The sequence below is a fragment of the Cricetulus griseus genome, chromosome 5 (genome assembly GCF_003668045.3).
Source record: "Cricetulus griseus strain 17A/GY chromosome 5, alternate assembly CriGri-PICRH-1.0, whole genome shotgun sequence".
In the NCBI taxonomy this organism is placed as follows: Eukaryota; Metazoa; Chordata; class Mammalia; order Rodentia; family Cricetidae; genus Cricetulus; species Cricetulus griseus.
In genome coordinates this window covers 103,076,768-103,093,863 of record NC_048598.1, presented here as the reverse complement: position 1 = coordinate 103,093,863, position 17,096 = coordinate 103,076,768, and the positions used below count along the sequence as shown (strand labels likewise).

General features: G+C 39.8%; 1 protein-coding gene across 3 annotated transcripts in view; it reads left to right on the top strand.

Moving 5' to 3' along the window:
• The first annotated feature begins 8,331 nt into the window (after positions 1-8,331).
• Unc79 (unc-79 homolog, NALCN channel complex subunit) overlaps positions 8,332-17,096 on the top strand; it is a 176,913-nt gene continuing 168,148 nt past the window's right edge. For 2 of the 3 annotated variants that reach the window (XM_027419181.2, XM_027419180.2), the window contains exon 1: positions 8,332-8,434. In XM_027419181.2, coding sequence (XP_027274982.1) covers positions 8,347-8,434 — 88 coding nt within the window. In that variant the 5' untranslated portion in view covers positions 8,332-8,346. The remainder of the gene's footprint in view (positions 8,435-17,096) is intronic. The other variant, XM_035445739.1, reaches the window with a different exon arrangement.

Genomic DNA, 17,096 nt, shown 5'->3' with positions numbered 1-17,096 from the left:
TCCACAACACACACTGCGACACCTGTGCCATGCTGCTCTCTAGTTATTGTCACACAGCAAGGACACTTACTTCTTAATAAAAACTTGATTTTACCTTTGGGAATGCTAGCATCTGATATGAAGCCATAGAGTGTTTTTGGCTGTCTGTGAAATCAAGGGAAGAAAGGGGGTGTTTAGTATTAGAAATTTGTCATCTATTCAGAACTTTTGTTAAGCCGAGCTGAACTGAAGTGATGGGGATAGGACAGCAGTTTTCAGCTGTCACAGTTCCACCTTGCACTCAGAAGGTAGCTGCAGGCAGTAGATCGGAGCAGGGTTGTCAGACTCTGCGCATGTCTACATAGTGCGCATGTGCACAGGACATAGAGGTATGGAAAGATATAATGTATCATGGATTGGACTTGAATAGGAATATTTACAGGCCAAAGATTTGGTCTGAACTCTATGAATTTTTTTTCTTCCCTGTGCCTACTGAATCTTTTTTTTTTCATTCAAAAAAAAACTAGAAATACAAAACTGTTAACTTTTTGTTCTATACATTGAACCACGTTAGAAGCCCTTTAGCTATTGTCAGCTCCATCCATTCCAGGAATAGTTACATTCCTTCCTCTTAAAAAGGTAGTAGAAAGTTTAAGCCACATGAGATGAACTGAGTCTTTGGCTCTTTGATTATTACCAGTAAACATCTCTACCACAAACAAGTTGGTTCCCTTTGCATTTATACAATTTTTACATCCAGAATTACTTGCTGCTTCCAGAACTTGGAACTTGCAAAGAAACAGGAAGAAAAATCTGAGTACTGGGGCTCATGTCTGATATCTCCAGACTAGGGAATTAGAGGCAAGAGGAATGAAACACTGGGCAGGACTATGTGGCACCAATTTGCAAAATTCAAGTGACTCTGTTTGAGTTAGGATTACATCATTTGAATGCTAGTTGTCTGGTGTCTATGCATTCATGCAACCCATTGAATTCAGGAAAGCTTTGTATGGCAAGGCCGAGGCTAGCCTAGATGTTTAATGTCAGTCAGTTTAGTTCACAGGAGGAAAGAGACTGCATGCTACCACAGATGACTATACCATCAACTGCAGCATCGTCACAAGATAATTAGTCTGCCAAGGTTCTCTTGATTCTGGCTGGAGAAGTCCTCTGTCATAGCCAGTGAACTAAGCCCTTGTCCCCGAGTAGCTTTTGTCCTCTAACTCGACATCTGTAAAGGCTTGTTGAGTTGACTTTTGTCAAATTTCAGCCAGTACAGGAGCTCTGAGGAGCCTTTCCTGACTCAAGCAGTGACTGGAGGTCCTGGGTGGCATTATATATACATGTCGAGTTGTGCTCATTTTAAATTAGCAGGGTCCCAAGTCTGGGGGTGGACACAGTTTAACAGGACTTTCCTGTAGAGCTTGTTTTGCTCCTTTGCCCCCTAGCACTAGGGGCAGCAACGCAGATTGTCTAGTTTAACCCCTTCAGTGCTCGGAACTGTTTGTTCCCTTCATGCTAGAAGCCTGTTGTGGTCACCTTTCCATCATCTAAGGCCTTTAAGGATCTTGCCTTTTACTTGGTGGCTGGATGTTTATTGGATCCTAGTTTCCTTCCTGTTTCAGACTTGCTGTTGGAAATCTTCCTCTGTGTCTCTCTTCTAGTGTTCTTTGAGCCCCTAGAATTGTAAATCTTCACATTTTCTACCAACTTGTTAGAAGATGTAAATAAGTTTTAAATAGAGATTCTACTCTCAGCCCCATATTCTTAATAGACAGGAATTTCTAAGGACTCACACACACACACACACACACACACACACACACACACACACACACGTAGAAACACACACAGAGACATGAACACACACACATATATATACACACATACACAGATACGCACACATACACAAATATGCACACAGACACACAGACATGTACACACACACATATATATATATATATATATATATATATATATATACACACACAGACGCACTCAGAGACCTGCATACACACACACACACACATACACACACGTGCACGAACACACACAGACATACAGACACAGCGACAGGCACATACCCCCCCCCCACACACACACAATCTGAAGTCCATAGGATAGTTTTGAAGCATAGCAGAGCATAGTCATTCTGTTTAGTGCATAGATGCAGTGCAAATGTCAAAATTCTTAATTGTGTAGGGTGGATTAACTTTCTGCATAAGAAAGACCCCGGGACATCCCAGCCCCTTGCCCACTGTCACAGGGGTCCTCTCTCTTCTTGACAGTGCAAGTCAGTGCTCACCACGAGGCTCTCAAGAGGGAGAGGGAAGGTGAAAAGATGGCCACAATGTCTGACTCTTCTGACTGAGCATCCTTAGTATTCCTTTTGATTGAGTCTGTATATAGATCTTTGGGAAAGAATTTCAGATGGATGTGGAAATAGTTGTTCATTCCCAAGTTAAACAGTTTGGTTGGGGAAATAAGTAATTTTTTGTCTCTGAATAAACTTCACAAAACATCATAAAATCACAATGCATTCTACATTGATTCATGAGCCCTTCTTAAGTTTCCACAAATGAACACATTTCCTTACATTGAGACATGAATGGCAATCTAAAACTGGTTTCATGGATAACTCATTTTCGCCATTTTCCCCCTCGACTTCACCTACTTGTTAAATCTAAAGGCAGTGAAAGTTTGATGGCTTCAATGCTGACACTCATCCCTCCATGAACGTAGGACACTGTGATTGCCGTCACTTGGGAACCGCAAACATACAGGAGGGAAAATGTCATAGAAGTAGCTTCCAAAGTTGATTCACAAGTGCTGTTACACTCCATCCAGCTTTGGAACAACAGCAACGTGCAGTCAGTAATACGCTATATTTCCCCCACCAAGGAGATAGTTGGTCAGACTCAAAGGGTATTTAAATATCATGCATTTATGATATTCAGCTAGTTTCTTATTGACTAAGGGACAGAGTTCTTGAGAAGAAGCCAGCAGCTAGCCAATTTATGCTGAAATTTGGGAAAACATCTCAACATGTCCATTTTGTGGTTCTAAAGGGATTCCAGGGGGATAGATCCTATCGGATTAAGACAAATTGTTGGTGACTGGACTTATCAATAATATAACATGTAGAGATAGTAATCTGAGGAGTGCTTTAGTTTTGTGGGGAACTATAAAGCCTGATGCAAAAATGTATGTTCTCTATAATAGATGTAGGCAGATGGTGAGAGGTGGAATGCCGCTATCCATTGTACAGTTTAAGGTTCCAAAGCCCAATATAGCACACACTAAAAAAGGTAAACTAAATCCCTTTTAACAAAAACAAATACAGCAACTCCTAAGTTCTTTATTGCTAAGAAGTATTACATAACCATTCTGAAATTATCTTTATTATCAATTGTTTTTCCCTGGACATTGGGTAACAGAAGACAGAGGAAATCGAGGTAAATTAGGCACATAGAAAATAAAAAGCATGTAGCCATTTTTTTTTACATTGTAACATATTTCTGCGCTAAGAGTAAATAAAAAAAATCAATGTCAACTTGACATAACAAGCATGCTGACACTAACCAGTTCCTCACACAACTGTGATATTGTAGATGTCACACCGTTAGCTGAGAATTTAGTAATGTTGGATGCACATAGAGTAAGTATATGAAATGAATGTAGACACTGTTTTCTATTTTGACTAACAAATACGTGTACTATCGAAAAACACTCTATGTGTTTATAGTTATAGACGTTATAGTGCATAATGGTTGTCTACTGATAAATAGCATAATCTAATTTTAAAAACCTAAACATTTGGCTAAGAAGTAATTTCTCTGACTTTTAAACCTACAACTTTGCTGCTTTATAACTGTTCCTAAATGTTTTATAGATTTAAGTGGAGACTAAAAGTAAAACCATTTTTAGAGACTTACATTTATTCCCATTAAACTTTTTTTAACGTTCTAAATTATCTTTTCTCTAGTTTTTAGTGAGTTTTGTTGAATAATAAAGTAAGTAACAGCAGTAACATATGAGATCTTGTTGTATGAGACACAGCTTTCCAGTAGATGATGCTTGCTTAGATTTTAGACTTTTCAAGGTAACGATGTAATAAACCACTGTTTGTATCCATAAAATAAAACGTTTCCTCCCCAACATGTCAAATTAAAACACACACACACACACACACACACACACACACACACACACACACACACACATCCCCATTATCATTAGTTCACCGACACACGCTATGGGCCATTTACTATATATTATTTTATAGCTTTTCCAATGTAGTTTAGTTAACACTTTAGAAATATGTATTATTTCTAAGTTCATATGCCTGTTTAAACTTCATTATCTCAAATGATACTGACAGAATGTCATGAAACAGTATCATAATATACATATAGACATTATTTTGATGCAATAAACATGTGATTTTTAAGACTTTCTTAATAAACACACATGTTTATTCTTTGCTAAAACATGTTTCTGCAAGTGCCATACCTATATTTTGCAAGTTTCTATTTACACGATGAGATAGCATGGCTGACTATGTTGCTTTGAAAGCTCCTTATAATTAGGAACGAGAGCCCTCACAGATGAAGCCAAGCCAGGGTTCCTCCCTCTAGGAAACCTCTCCTTCACCAAACTGACAAACTGTAAAACATGGGTTTGGCACTGAAACATGCATTTTTATATTTTTGCTCCTTATAAACCAGATAACACATGAGATGCAATGCAACTTCCACAAAAGTCCACCTGTGTTGTTGGCGTCTCTGAGCACATGGCTGTGCGGCCAGCACTAGATCTGTAGACTGTGCTGCGGTGGCGATTGCATCTTATGTGGGATGTATCTGGTGTTTTATTATTTGTTTTAGAGTGTCATTTCAATGTAATGTGCTGTTCTTTGTGTCTTTGTTGTCTCTTTTTTTTCTTTGTCCCCCCAACAGCATTTTGTCCCGCACAGGGAAGAAGGAAAACCAAGATGCCTCCAATTTGACAGTGCCCATGACCATGTGTCTTTTTCCTGTGCCATTCCCACTCACCCCATCTCTAAGACCGCAGGTCAGTTCCATCAACCCTACTGTTACTCGCTCCCTCCTTTACAGCGTCCTGCGAGATGCTCCTTCAGAACGCGGCCCGCAAAGTCGTGATGCTCAGTTGTCAGACTACCCTTCTTTGGACTACCAAGGCCTCTACGTGACTTTGGTGACTCTTCTGGATCTAGTTCCTTTACTACAGCATGGCCAACACGGTGAGCACTTTTATTGAAGTCTTTGGAAATGTCCATGTGTACTTATGAATATTTATGATGCTGAGCAGTGGGCTTGGAGAATATTGTTACTGTCGTAAATCTCTTGAAGGGTTTTGTGCATTCGAAGCCTTTCTGACAATGAAACTTAATAATGGCGTTTCCCATCCAGTCATTTCACACTGTCTTGATGCCCAGGGCTCTCATTCAAGGGCTTGGAAGTAGGAGACAATGGGCTAGAGACAGGGGGCTATAGCAAGCAGCTCCTTTCCCCGATCAGTTTATTGTGGAAACTCTTGTTAAAGCCACAGTTGAGAAGCTGAGTTTAAATTAAAACCTTGCCCCAGAAAATGTAAGAGGTTGTGCTTGAAGAGCAGACTCTAAGTCCTTGACTGTTCTGGGAGTTTCAGGGGCAAATCAAAGTTTCTCTCTGGGACTCATTTTTCCTGGTAAAATAAGTGCCTAAGACCTCTTCCAAATTTATCTAACAACCAGCAATTACTGCCAAATGCTAGGGCAAGAGTTGGAGCCCGTGGCATGCCAGTGGTGTTTAGAGTAGGAGCTGGCGAGCATGCTCCCTCCCTCTGCCCCATGCAACCTTGTCTTTCCATTGGTTGCCCCCTATGTTTTTCAAATCCACACAGAGGTGTGCAGTGATATCTGCTTAGCTATCCAATATGGATTTGGGGGAAATTTAAAATTAAAAACTATATGGGAAGTAGAGATTTGTCTCTTAAATGCACTTTAGAAACCTGAGCTGTCTTTAAAACATTGGCCATTTGGTCCCTGGAAGTGTGATAAGTGAAGTTTCATTGTACAGAAAAGCCAGCTTTGGAAATAGGGGGTGGGATGGGGGTTGTTTTATTTTTTAATATGGATGTCTGTCCTAAAAGAATGCTTAATGGTTGATTTAGTATGGAGTGTTTATAATTAGAAATTTAAAAAAATAGTTTCCTTTCATAAAGTGATGAAATAATATTACTGAATTTGCTTTGGTTGTATTTACAATGCTGTGTTATAGTGAAGATAAAAGTGTAGAAACCTGTAAAGTTGCTTATCTTGAGCTCTTGCTGTCTTAAACCTGCCTAGCCTGTTGTACTACAATCCTCTGCCAGCTCAGAAGCTAAATGAGACAAATGGGGAAAGTCAGACTGTGGGAGCCTGCAGGTGTCAAGGGACAAGCCTGCTGAGATTCACTGGTGCCTGTGCTCTGTGGTACCCAGTCCTAAATTCAACATGGACTCATGTGTTCCTGGGAAGGTCCACGGGGTCAGAGTCGATGCCCTTATTTCTAAGATTTCTTGATTGTGGTATTTCACTTGGTAAATGGCAATCCACATAATGTGTGAATCGAGACAATTTTAGTATTGATGATTTATGGTTTTGCTCTCCTGCCTATGCCTGCAGTGTGACCTTATCTTGATGTTTATTTATTGTGTTCTTCTTCTGCATAATGTAGCTTAGACGCTAGGATAAAGCTCACCAGTTCATTCTAGTGAATGGTTTAGAGAGCCCAAGCAGCCCAATTTCCCTCAGGGCTGTCTGCACAACCTGGGCCGTGAGGAACTTGGAGTGTGCAGTTCTTCAGCAAGAATTACTGAGGAGTGGTCCTGTCAGCTGATGTTTTGAGTGAGCTTCCTGTGAAGCTTCTTCTGTGAACTGACTGACTGCTCCATGGCTAGAGGCTCATTTTGGGTCCGGGTGGCCTATAGGAGTGAACACTAGTTGTTCAACTATGGGTGAATTGTGATTCGGGCAGTCACTACTCTCTCCAGATATGTTTCCTTGGGTAGAAAATACCCCAGGTGGACTTCTAGGTCCTTTTGGTGCTCTTAATCTGAAATTAGGCTTTTTTTTTGCCTAAGGCTAAAAAAGGCTCATTGAAAATAGCTGAGGTTTCTCTTAGACACAGCCCCATGGAATTCACACAAAAACATCTGTGAATTTCCCACTTGTTGGTCTGGGTTCAAAGGCAATGGACCTTGGCCCTTCAGGTTGAGTGTTGACCACATTGTCAGTTGACAGGCCAGTGGATATGGTATGTTAATTCTTATGACTATTAGAAATAATTTGAGGAATGCACATGATTCTGGAAGATGAATCAGGGCCAAAGCAGACCAGAGTCTGAGACTTCGCTATCTTAATGAACAAAGAGGTGATCCATCTTCATGTCAAGCCTTGGCTGAGGGCCTATATTTCAAGAGGTTCAGAAATATCACAATGTACATTGAATGTAATGGGTTTATTCTTCATACATTCTAAAGCTAAAGAGTTGTGGTTTGTTTTGAAGGTCCTCTATTTTTACTTCTCATGCAGGTAACAATGATAGTAATATTAATGACAATAAGTAATAGCTAATGTTTTTGGAGTACATGCTATGCTGAGCTCTGTATTTATTTCTTCTAAACTCCTATGAAGCCAGGTAGGTATTGTTATTACCCACATTTTAAAGCCTTGAGAGGTTATTTTGAGGAGAGTGAGCTTTCCTGACAATTAACAGCTAAAGGCACAGGGTTGTACAGGACCAGCTCAAATCTTTCTTTCTGTGAAGCACATCGAACCTGGAGTTTATAAACTCCCTTGCTGCCCAAGACTTCAGGTGTAACAGAAATATCCAGGCTTTAATTTCTAATACTGCCCTGGACTTTTCTGAAAATTCTAACACATCACTGTATTTCAGTTAACTTTTTGAAATGCAATGGAGCTAAAAAAAAATGGAGGGGTGTCAGCATTCGCTTGGAAAGTGCTTTGATTAATGGGATCAAGGGTCATCTGAATAGTGAGGCTTATAGATGACTGACACACTGATGAGAACTCATGGAACAGATTTATTTCTTAATGTATTCACCAACTAACTGCTATGCACATCCCACATTCTACTGAGCAGTACATCTCTGAACTCTTAGAAGGGGCAATAGCTGCTTTTATAATTTAAGCCAGCTTATTAAAAATTAAGATATGAAACTGGCATGTTTTGTTACTGGCACCATCTTCAGTGGCTGACTACTTAATTTTGTTTTGTAGATCTTGGACAGTCAATATTTTATACAACCACGTGTTTGCTACCCTTTCTCAGTGACGATGTTCTGAGCACTTTGCCCTACACGATGATCTCAACGCTAGCTACCTTTCCTCCATTTCTTCACAAGGACATTATTGAATACCTTAGCACATCTTTTCTACCAATGGCCATATGTAAGTTCAACCTCACCTAACCCTAAAACTATCTTTATGGAAACTGTGTTTACTCTGACAGGCGCTTGATTTTCAAGATTGTAACGGGATCACTTGTTCCGTCTACCTGCTATGATTTAAATTTTGTTGTTCCAGCATTTACGTTGAGTTGGAAGTCAATGATGTGAAAGAGGGTTATACCTTAGAATCAACATGTTGTTCACTCAGTTCGTCTCCACCAAATAGGAAGAATGTGTCAAGACGTTCTGTGTTGCCTGCTTATGAATTGTAATGTCTTTTTCCACATTAGAAAAGAAGGTGGACAGAGTGTTGTCTGGTGTGGAGACTGCTCTCTTCTGCCTGTGAGAGCATGGGGGGGCGGGGCGTGGATGGAGAGGGCAGCCGAGAGTAGGGAAAGGTAGACTCTGGCTCCAGCTCTGTCTCAGGTTGCTGTGGAAGTGTTGTGCCACTCATTTCGTGTGGTTGAAATTTCATTTCACGTGGTTGAAATCTAATATGATGCTGATGACTGAATCAGCTTTTCCTTCTTGGTATTTTGATGACAAAATGAGTCAAAATTTGCGACACACTTTGAAAAAAAGCTAAAGCTCATGACTCCAGTATAAGATACAGTCGCAAGCCTGGGACCGGTCTTGTCTATTTATTAATATTTTTGGAGACAGGGCCTCATCACTCCAGGTCAGCCTGGAACTTGATTGATTATGTAGTCATGAATGGCTTTGGATTCTTGATCCACTGTCTTGGACTCCTGAGTGCTGGGGTTATGGGTGTGTGTTACTGGACCTGACTTTTCTACTTTTATAGAAATAATTCGGCAGGGTCCTCAGACATGAAAACAATGAGAAGACAATGCTAAGTTGCAGCTTCTGTAATCACAGTCTCTAAAGTGTTCTTTATACATGGATTAACCTATGTTTTAGGGAATAATCTGAAAAAATTATGGCTTTAGACTTCAATCAGATCAAGATGCAGATCTCAGCTCTGCCACTGGCTAGCTATGCGAGCTCAGGCAGGTGATTTAAACCTTTGATTTTTATCTGCAAAATAGTAATCATAGTTTTCTTGTGAATAATCACAGCTCCTTCATGAATAGTAACCTGAGGTGTCTCACGAATAGTAATTGTGGCTGTATTTGAGGTGTCATGGGTTAGCATAATTAGTCTGGGATACTGATAAAGTGCCAGCCCAGAGCCTGCTGTGCAGTAGGTCTTATTTGCTTCTCTTTCTCTCTCCTTTTTTTTTTAAAGATAGGGTTTTCCTATGTACCCTGGTTGGTTCAGTATTATTCACTCATGGCTACCCTCCTGCCTCAGCCTCCTGAATACTGGGATTATAGGTGTGCACCACCATACCTGCTTTCCTTCTCTTGATTTTATTTTATTTTTTAAAATAGCTCCATTGGTCATGTCTAACTCTTAGTATCAATGCTAGCCACATTAAGTTATGTACTTATGCCCTTATTAAAGTTGCTGTGTTTCAACAACTGGCAAACACGTGTACCTTTTGGGCTATATTGGCTTACCTTGTAGGTGAGTTTAATTTAGGTATAGAACTGTAATTTTCATGTCTTTTAGGCAAAGAGCCACACTCTTTGCTAATACTATTTAAAAATATTCATCAAGTATTTAATGTTGCTAAAAACTAACATTTAGCAAGTAGTTAGATATGAAATATTTTCTAAGATATCCTAATTGTTTAACAACAGGGAGAAATGAGTAGACTGATGGTTGTCACTCCAAGTTGTAGAATACTTCATTTCACTGTCTGTTTCATCTGTGTGGTCTCATGAATCAGTGCTCACTGCTTATGGATATAGTCTTAGAATTTTTAGATCTTACTTTTAGGTAAATAAAGTTGACTGTTAAGTAAATGAACAGGCATATTTTTTAAAAAGATGAATAGCAGATGAGACTGTATCCTATTGATAACAATCTAGCTCACTGTGTCCCTTGTTCTTAGAATTAAATTAGTAATTTGTGGAGAGACATTACTGCAGTCAGTTTCTCACCACACTGAAGGTTGATCAGGTATTGTCAGCTTCTTTGTTTTTTTCAGAGCTGATGACTAATCAATTCTTCCTTAATTAGAAATAGAGATTTCCAGACATAAGCCTTGTCATGTTAAAAATCCTTTCTTTACACAGATATCTGAAGCAACTGAGTATTAAAAATGAGTGATGCTAATCTAAAAAAATATCGTGTGAATTTCAGTGTTTATTAGTGGAATGGCTTGATATTCACTTAAAGGTATGAACAAGTCATTTCATGTCTCTGAGATATAATTTTTCCAGCTTTAAAGAGGGGGTATTCAGAAAATAAGTTGAACCTCCCTGGTTATTTCTGGCTTAATAATGCTAGGTTGAATAACATCAAATGCTATTTGACATAATTGGTACATGCCTTTGTCTAACCCATTGGCAGACCTGGCTCAGGTCTATTTTGTTACTCTAGCTTTAGTCCGTTAGTTTGGGCTTGGCTTCTCAGCACCCTCCTGGTAGTTCAATAGGAGCCTGTCTTTTGTCATCTTTGTAATGAGTAGTAGCTGCATGCCAGCTGCTAGATTTCTGAGTTGTTTCTTCATACATAGACCTAAAGACAGAAGGGATGGACTTTCAGATTCCTGTTAGGATGGGCTGTGGTGAGGATGTGGGCCTTGTCATTTCATCCACAGTTTCTATTTTTTTTTTTTTTTGGTAATTGTTACAGTATCTAGAGCTTCACACTGAAACAGGATAGGGATGTTTAACTTGGTCCAGAATAGTTTTATTTCAGTACAAAGATGTTAGAATAAAAGATGTTGTGTTTTCTAAATGCTTGATAGTCTTTGTCAGAAGGACTTGCTGGGCATGAAGGTTCAGGTTTGTATTGCTAGCACTTGGGAGGATGAAGCAGGAGGATCACACTACAAGTTCAAGGTCAATGAGACCTTGTTACAAACAACAAAACAAAATTGACAGGAAGACTGTTTTAAAAATCTCCCTTTGAGAAGGATGCAGAGGTCATGAGGAAGCAGAAATTTTGAGTCAGGTGTAGATTAGAAGAAAGGACATATGACAGGTAGGATTTTAGTTGGGGGTGTGGTAGAGGAGGAATGGAGGGAGAAGGGAACTGGGATCGTCATGTAATTCAATCTTGTTTGTAATTCAAATATATAAAAATTTAAAAATGTCTCTCTTTGATATGGTATTCTTATAGGCAATGTAAAGCATGGATTTTGTTTTCAGTTTCTAAATGAGTGTCATTAATGATTACATAATTGCTGGTTATATAATTAGTGATCATATCATTGTCTGTATTACTTAGATGATTCGGTTTGGAGCTTTGAAGTGGATCCAATTCCTCAAACCAAGCATTGGATGTGTAGCATACCTACTGTTCATGCCAACTTTGTTTAGTGCCACACTAATTGCTTAATGCCTAAACTGCTTTTAAATAATAACTCATCAATTTATTATAAAAATTCCCCTTGATGTGTTTTTTATTAACTCCTTCCTTAAATGAAATATTGCACTCTTTATTCCATATGTGTAGAATCTACATTGTTTATGAAAGTATATTAAAGGAGTTACTAAGGATCAAAAAACAAATCATTTGCACATCACCATGGAAACCTCTCTTTTTCCAATAAAGGATTTGTGATTTGTTGTCCAAATTGAAATATGGATCTTTGGAAGATGATACTTAGATATAATTTAAATAAGCATCCATTAATGTGGGCTGTCTTATTTTGAAGAAAGAAACAATGCTGAGGAATTGCACCATCCTGGACTGTGCAAATTCAGTTTCTTTCCTGCCTTAGATATTTTCAGTCACTGGCCCTTAGGAAAAAGAAAGGCTCATTCAAATCCTTATGTTGACTTAAAATCAACTGTATGACCTCACTGAATATCTTGTTCCAGGCTTTGGTTTTTATTGTTCGTTTTTTTTGGCTATCACATGGAACACGTGGTATAGTTCTATGATCTTCTGAAGACTATTCTTACATAGAAAAAAAATAAAAGACAAAACCATTATCATGCATAGTCTACTTATTCACTAATGATTGTGTTCACAAGGTAGGTGTTTCTGTAAGAGCTTTTTATTGAACTGTGAGTAATGTTTGGTACCAGGATTTATTGGGGACAGCACTATAATCTTTTGGCTTTTCACAACTCTCCCTCATTCAACTTTTATTTCCTTAGATATAGGATTGTCATTAATTATAACTCACCCTATCTACATCATGTCTTAGTCGTGAAGACCATGAGAGGAAGGCCACATGAGACTGGAATTTGAATATTCTATGATGCGCAAATACATGAAGGAACAAATGCACAGGCAAATCATAGACATGTCAATCAAATCACATTGCAATGAATTCTGACACTTCTCTGCTGGGTTTGTTCATGTTGTTCTGAAGATTTTCCCTCTTAAACACACTGCTGAGGCAAAGAGCCATCCAGGAGAGTTCTGGGCCATCCCTGGTTTAGTTTGTCACAAAAAACAAAAGAAAACAAAAACAAACAAACAAACAAACAAAAACCACAGCACGCTTTGCACTCAGTATTTGTGGAGTTGGGCATCTTGCTTCACTAATCCAACTAGCAAATATTTTAATGTGCATAGACTTCAGAGTCATGATCCTGGTATTCTCTTTTAGTTTAGCTGATGCCTTCTGAAGTCTTTCTAACAGAGACCTTCACTAATGGAGTATAGTCATCTCTGCTTGCACAAGCCCAAAGCCTGCAAGAGAGGCCACTTCTCTATCCAGATAATGCTATCTGGCCAACTCTAGGAAGTGGCTGTATCATGTGTAACAGGAGTTTCTTCACCCGAGGTGACTTTCTTATCTTTGTCATTTAGAAGACTATAATGGGGTTTATTTCAACCCATTCTGTCTTAGACTATGCCTTATGGTGGTCATTTGGATCAGACTAATAGCTTCAGGCGTGGTCTCTCTACTTCCTTGGTTAGGCTTCCTACTGCCTGTTCTTTATCCCAAACTTAGAGTTGCCTTCCAAACATGTAGATTAGATCATGGTATATCCCTCCTCTGAACCATCTAGCTTTTAGTCACGCTTAACAATCAAATTCAGTGACCTTATTTGCTCCTCTGTGATCTGGCTGTGGTCAGCCTCACTCCTTTCATCTTTGCTTCCCTATGAGACTACTCTGCATGTCTGCTCCAGCCTTCCTGTGATCTTACAAAGGGTCTTGTGTTTATACAGTTTCCCTTGTCTCAGAGACCTTCTAAATAGTCTCATGATGTGTTTCCTTTAGGTCACAGTTCAAGTACCGCATCTTTAAAAGAAATGTGTGTGTGTGTGTGTGTGTGTGTGTGTGTGTGTGTGTGTGTGTGTGCATTTGAGAGAGAGAGACAGAGACACATAGAGACAAAGAGACTGTGAGAGACAGAGTGACACAGAGAGAAAGAGACAGAGAAAACCAGAGAGAAATGAAAAACACAGAGAGACGCACACAGCAAGTGCAATTCAGAGAGAGATAGAGAGATGCAGAGAGAAAGAAACAGAGAGACACACACATAGAGACAGAGAGACACAGAGAGAGATGAGAGACAGAGAGACACACACACAGAGAGGCACACAGTGAGAATGATTCAGAGAGAGACAGAGAGACACACATAGAGAGAGAGAGACAGAGAGACAGTTCAGAGGATAGCATTTGGAAGTCAGTTTTCTATACCATGTTGAGGCAGGAACTCCTTTGTTGTTTCTGCTGCTGCTCTGTATACTCCAGACTAGGTGGCCCAAGATTGCTGGTGGATTCCTCAGTCTCTGCCTCCTATCCCAGAGCAGCAGGACTTCAGATGCCATTGCATCTAGCTCCTCATGTGAGTTCTGGAGATGGAGTTTGCATGGTCAGGCCCGAGAAGCTAGTGCTTTTATTCTCTGAGCAGCCCTCCTGGACACTCTTAAGGACCACATATTTTGAGACGAATTCCTTTCTAGTGGAATGCAGAGCCTTCCATCATCTTCACTCTGCTCCCCTGCCCAGTTTCATGCTTCTTCAATGGCCAATGTTTGTCTTTTGCTGTAGAACAACACTCTCCCCAGCTCTGATGGAAACGGAAGTAAAATTCTGTGCTGCCTCACACTGTAGCCATTACCACGTATGGTTACTAAGCACATATGATGTGTCTAGTGAGGCTGAATAACACAATTTTAAGTCTTATTTAATCTTAACTAATATACATTGCTACCTATCGCTAATGGCCACCACACAGCTTAACGCAGCTCTGGCAATGGTCTTCTTTACCGCTGTAACCAAGGGCCTAGAATGATGCCTGGTGCAATTCTATGACAAAACATAGTGTTTGACTGGGTGATTGGAGCGTTAACCATGAATGTACTAGTGCTGGACTGCCATTGTCCCAGAAATTAGGCTAGTTCATTCCAGCAGCTAGTTCATCTCTCAGTTGTAAAATGACTTTTTGTCATCTGCTTACTTTTAAAGGTAAGAATCATATAAGAACTGCACATCTAGCATTTGATAATTAGGATTATCAAATGCAGGCACATGCTAAGGGGTTGGTACTATTCATGGGAGGAAGGCACGGTGGTGGTAATTTTTGTTCTGGTGCTGTCGGGGGAATAGGGGGAAGGCCTGGAAACTTTTAATTATATTTCCTGAGAACAATAGTCTTCCCTTTAATTGTATGTGCTTTTGTTCTTTTGTGCTCTCATGGGATCGAGCTGTGTATCTGTTTACATCATGCCTTTTAAACAAGATTCGGTAAATGATGTGCTTGTGCACGCTTATTGCATTAGAGCCAGGGCGATTGTATTCGGTCTTGTAGAAGGCTTTGAAATTGCAAGATACCGTCTGTTTATATAAGTATTAGAGCCAATTTCCTGGGGCTTGTGTCCTAGGGGAACTCTTTTGGCTTTATGGATGGTCATACTTGAGGGACAGCATAGATTTGCAGAGGTAACAGGGACATCCAAAGGTCGCTGAGCTATCTGGGCAGTTCTCCAAACAGACTTCACTTAAATCATCCGAGACAGTTGGGCATCTCTCCCATTTTTAAAGGCCTCTGGGCACAGTGGCTCCTGGCCTCTCTAACGGTTTTCATTGTTGAAAAAATGCTTATTATTAAAAAGTTGGAGTTGAATTTAAATAAAGGTGAAAACACTTGTCACCAAAGAAATATACATGTGACATGTGGCAAGAGAGGGGGGAGTGGAGAAGAGAGGAGCAGAGAGGAGAGAGAAAATGTGAGAGAGAGAGAGAGAGAGAGAGAGAGAGAGAGAGAGAGAGAGAGACTCTTCCATTGTTGAGTATGTTGGAGTAGGCCTTTCCTTCTTCAACAAAGGGCACAAGAGTATTGTATAAGTGCTTACTCTTCCTAGACCCTGGGTATTGGACTGGGTATCCCCTTGCTTATCTCTCACACTCTAATGATACTTCTCAAAGGCCAGGTTGCACGAGAGCCAGTGATGTGCTTATTAATTTAACAGAGATTTCCCACACTGGCAGAGCTGGGATCTCCGGGTACGGGCCATACAAAGCTGAATTAGAAAAGGCTAAAGATGGAAAGCAATGGATCTCATTCTTCAGCATTTGGTTCACAGCTCTTTCTTCTTTCTTTGTCCTATTTTATTAGTCACCCTCGCTTCCCCAGGGCAGCGTACTGCCCTCTGTATCAATCCTTGTCTGCTTATCAGCATTTGTTTACAGTGTATAGTCAGACAGATCTCTGTACCTGAGTACCACCTGCCCTGTGAATTAGACGCATGCAGCCATAGGTGATTAATAAAGGCAGACTCAGGCTCCCCCAACCTGTTGCAAAGACCACTGTCCTTCATAGCATCCGAAGTTCTTGATGTGGAGACAAAACAAAATCTTTAATGTTTCTGTTTACTGAGTGTCTTATTGCATCGCCTTGTTCTTTTTAGATGTAAATGAGACCTGCTCCCATACACTGCACTTTAATATAAAATAAAGCAGACTTTAAGATTATCTGCTTTTTGCTGACTGTCTGCAGTAGTGGTCTTTAGAAAACAGTGCTGACTTGGTGAGTCTTTACTTATGGGTGTTGCCCCCCCCCCTTTGACAGCTTGGTATACAAGTGCATCTATAACAGGTTTCTTCTACTTCTTCTGTTTCTCTGTGGAATAAGGAATTCATTTTATATTTTAATCTTAGTAAAAGTTTCCTTTCTTGGGGGTCCTATCTCAGTTCTTGCTGGGATAAAAAAGAACCTTTGGCTAAAAAGTTACCAAATAACTTCCATCAGAGCTAGTTTTGAATACTTATGGAGCGACCTACTGTTTTCCATTAAAAAGAGACAATTTTTTTCTTTGGTTTTTTGAGACAGGGTTTCTCTGTGTAGTTTTGGTAAAAAGAGACAATTTTAATAAAGAGTTTGATGTCATCAAGAACATGCCACTCGGACTGGAGAGATGGCTCACAGGTTAAGAGCACTGGCTGCTCTTCCAGAGGTTCTGAGTTCAATTCCCAGCAACCACATGGTGGCTCACAACCATCTGTAATGACATCTGACTCCCTCTTCCGGCCTGCAGGGATACATGCAGACAGACCAATGTATACAAAACAAATAAATAAATCTTCTTTAAAAAAAAGAAAAGAACATGCCTCTTAAAGATGTGTTTAAATCAGTGTACAAGTGGGTATCACGATTATACAGTTGTTGGGTGAATTTT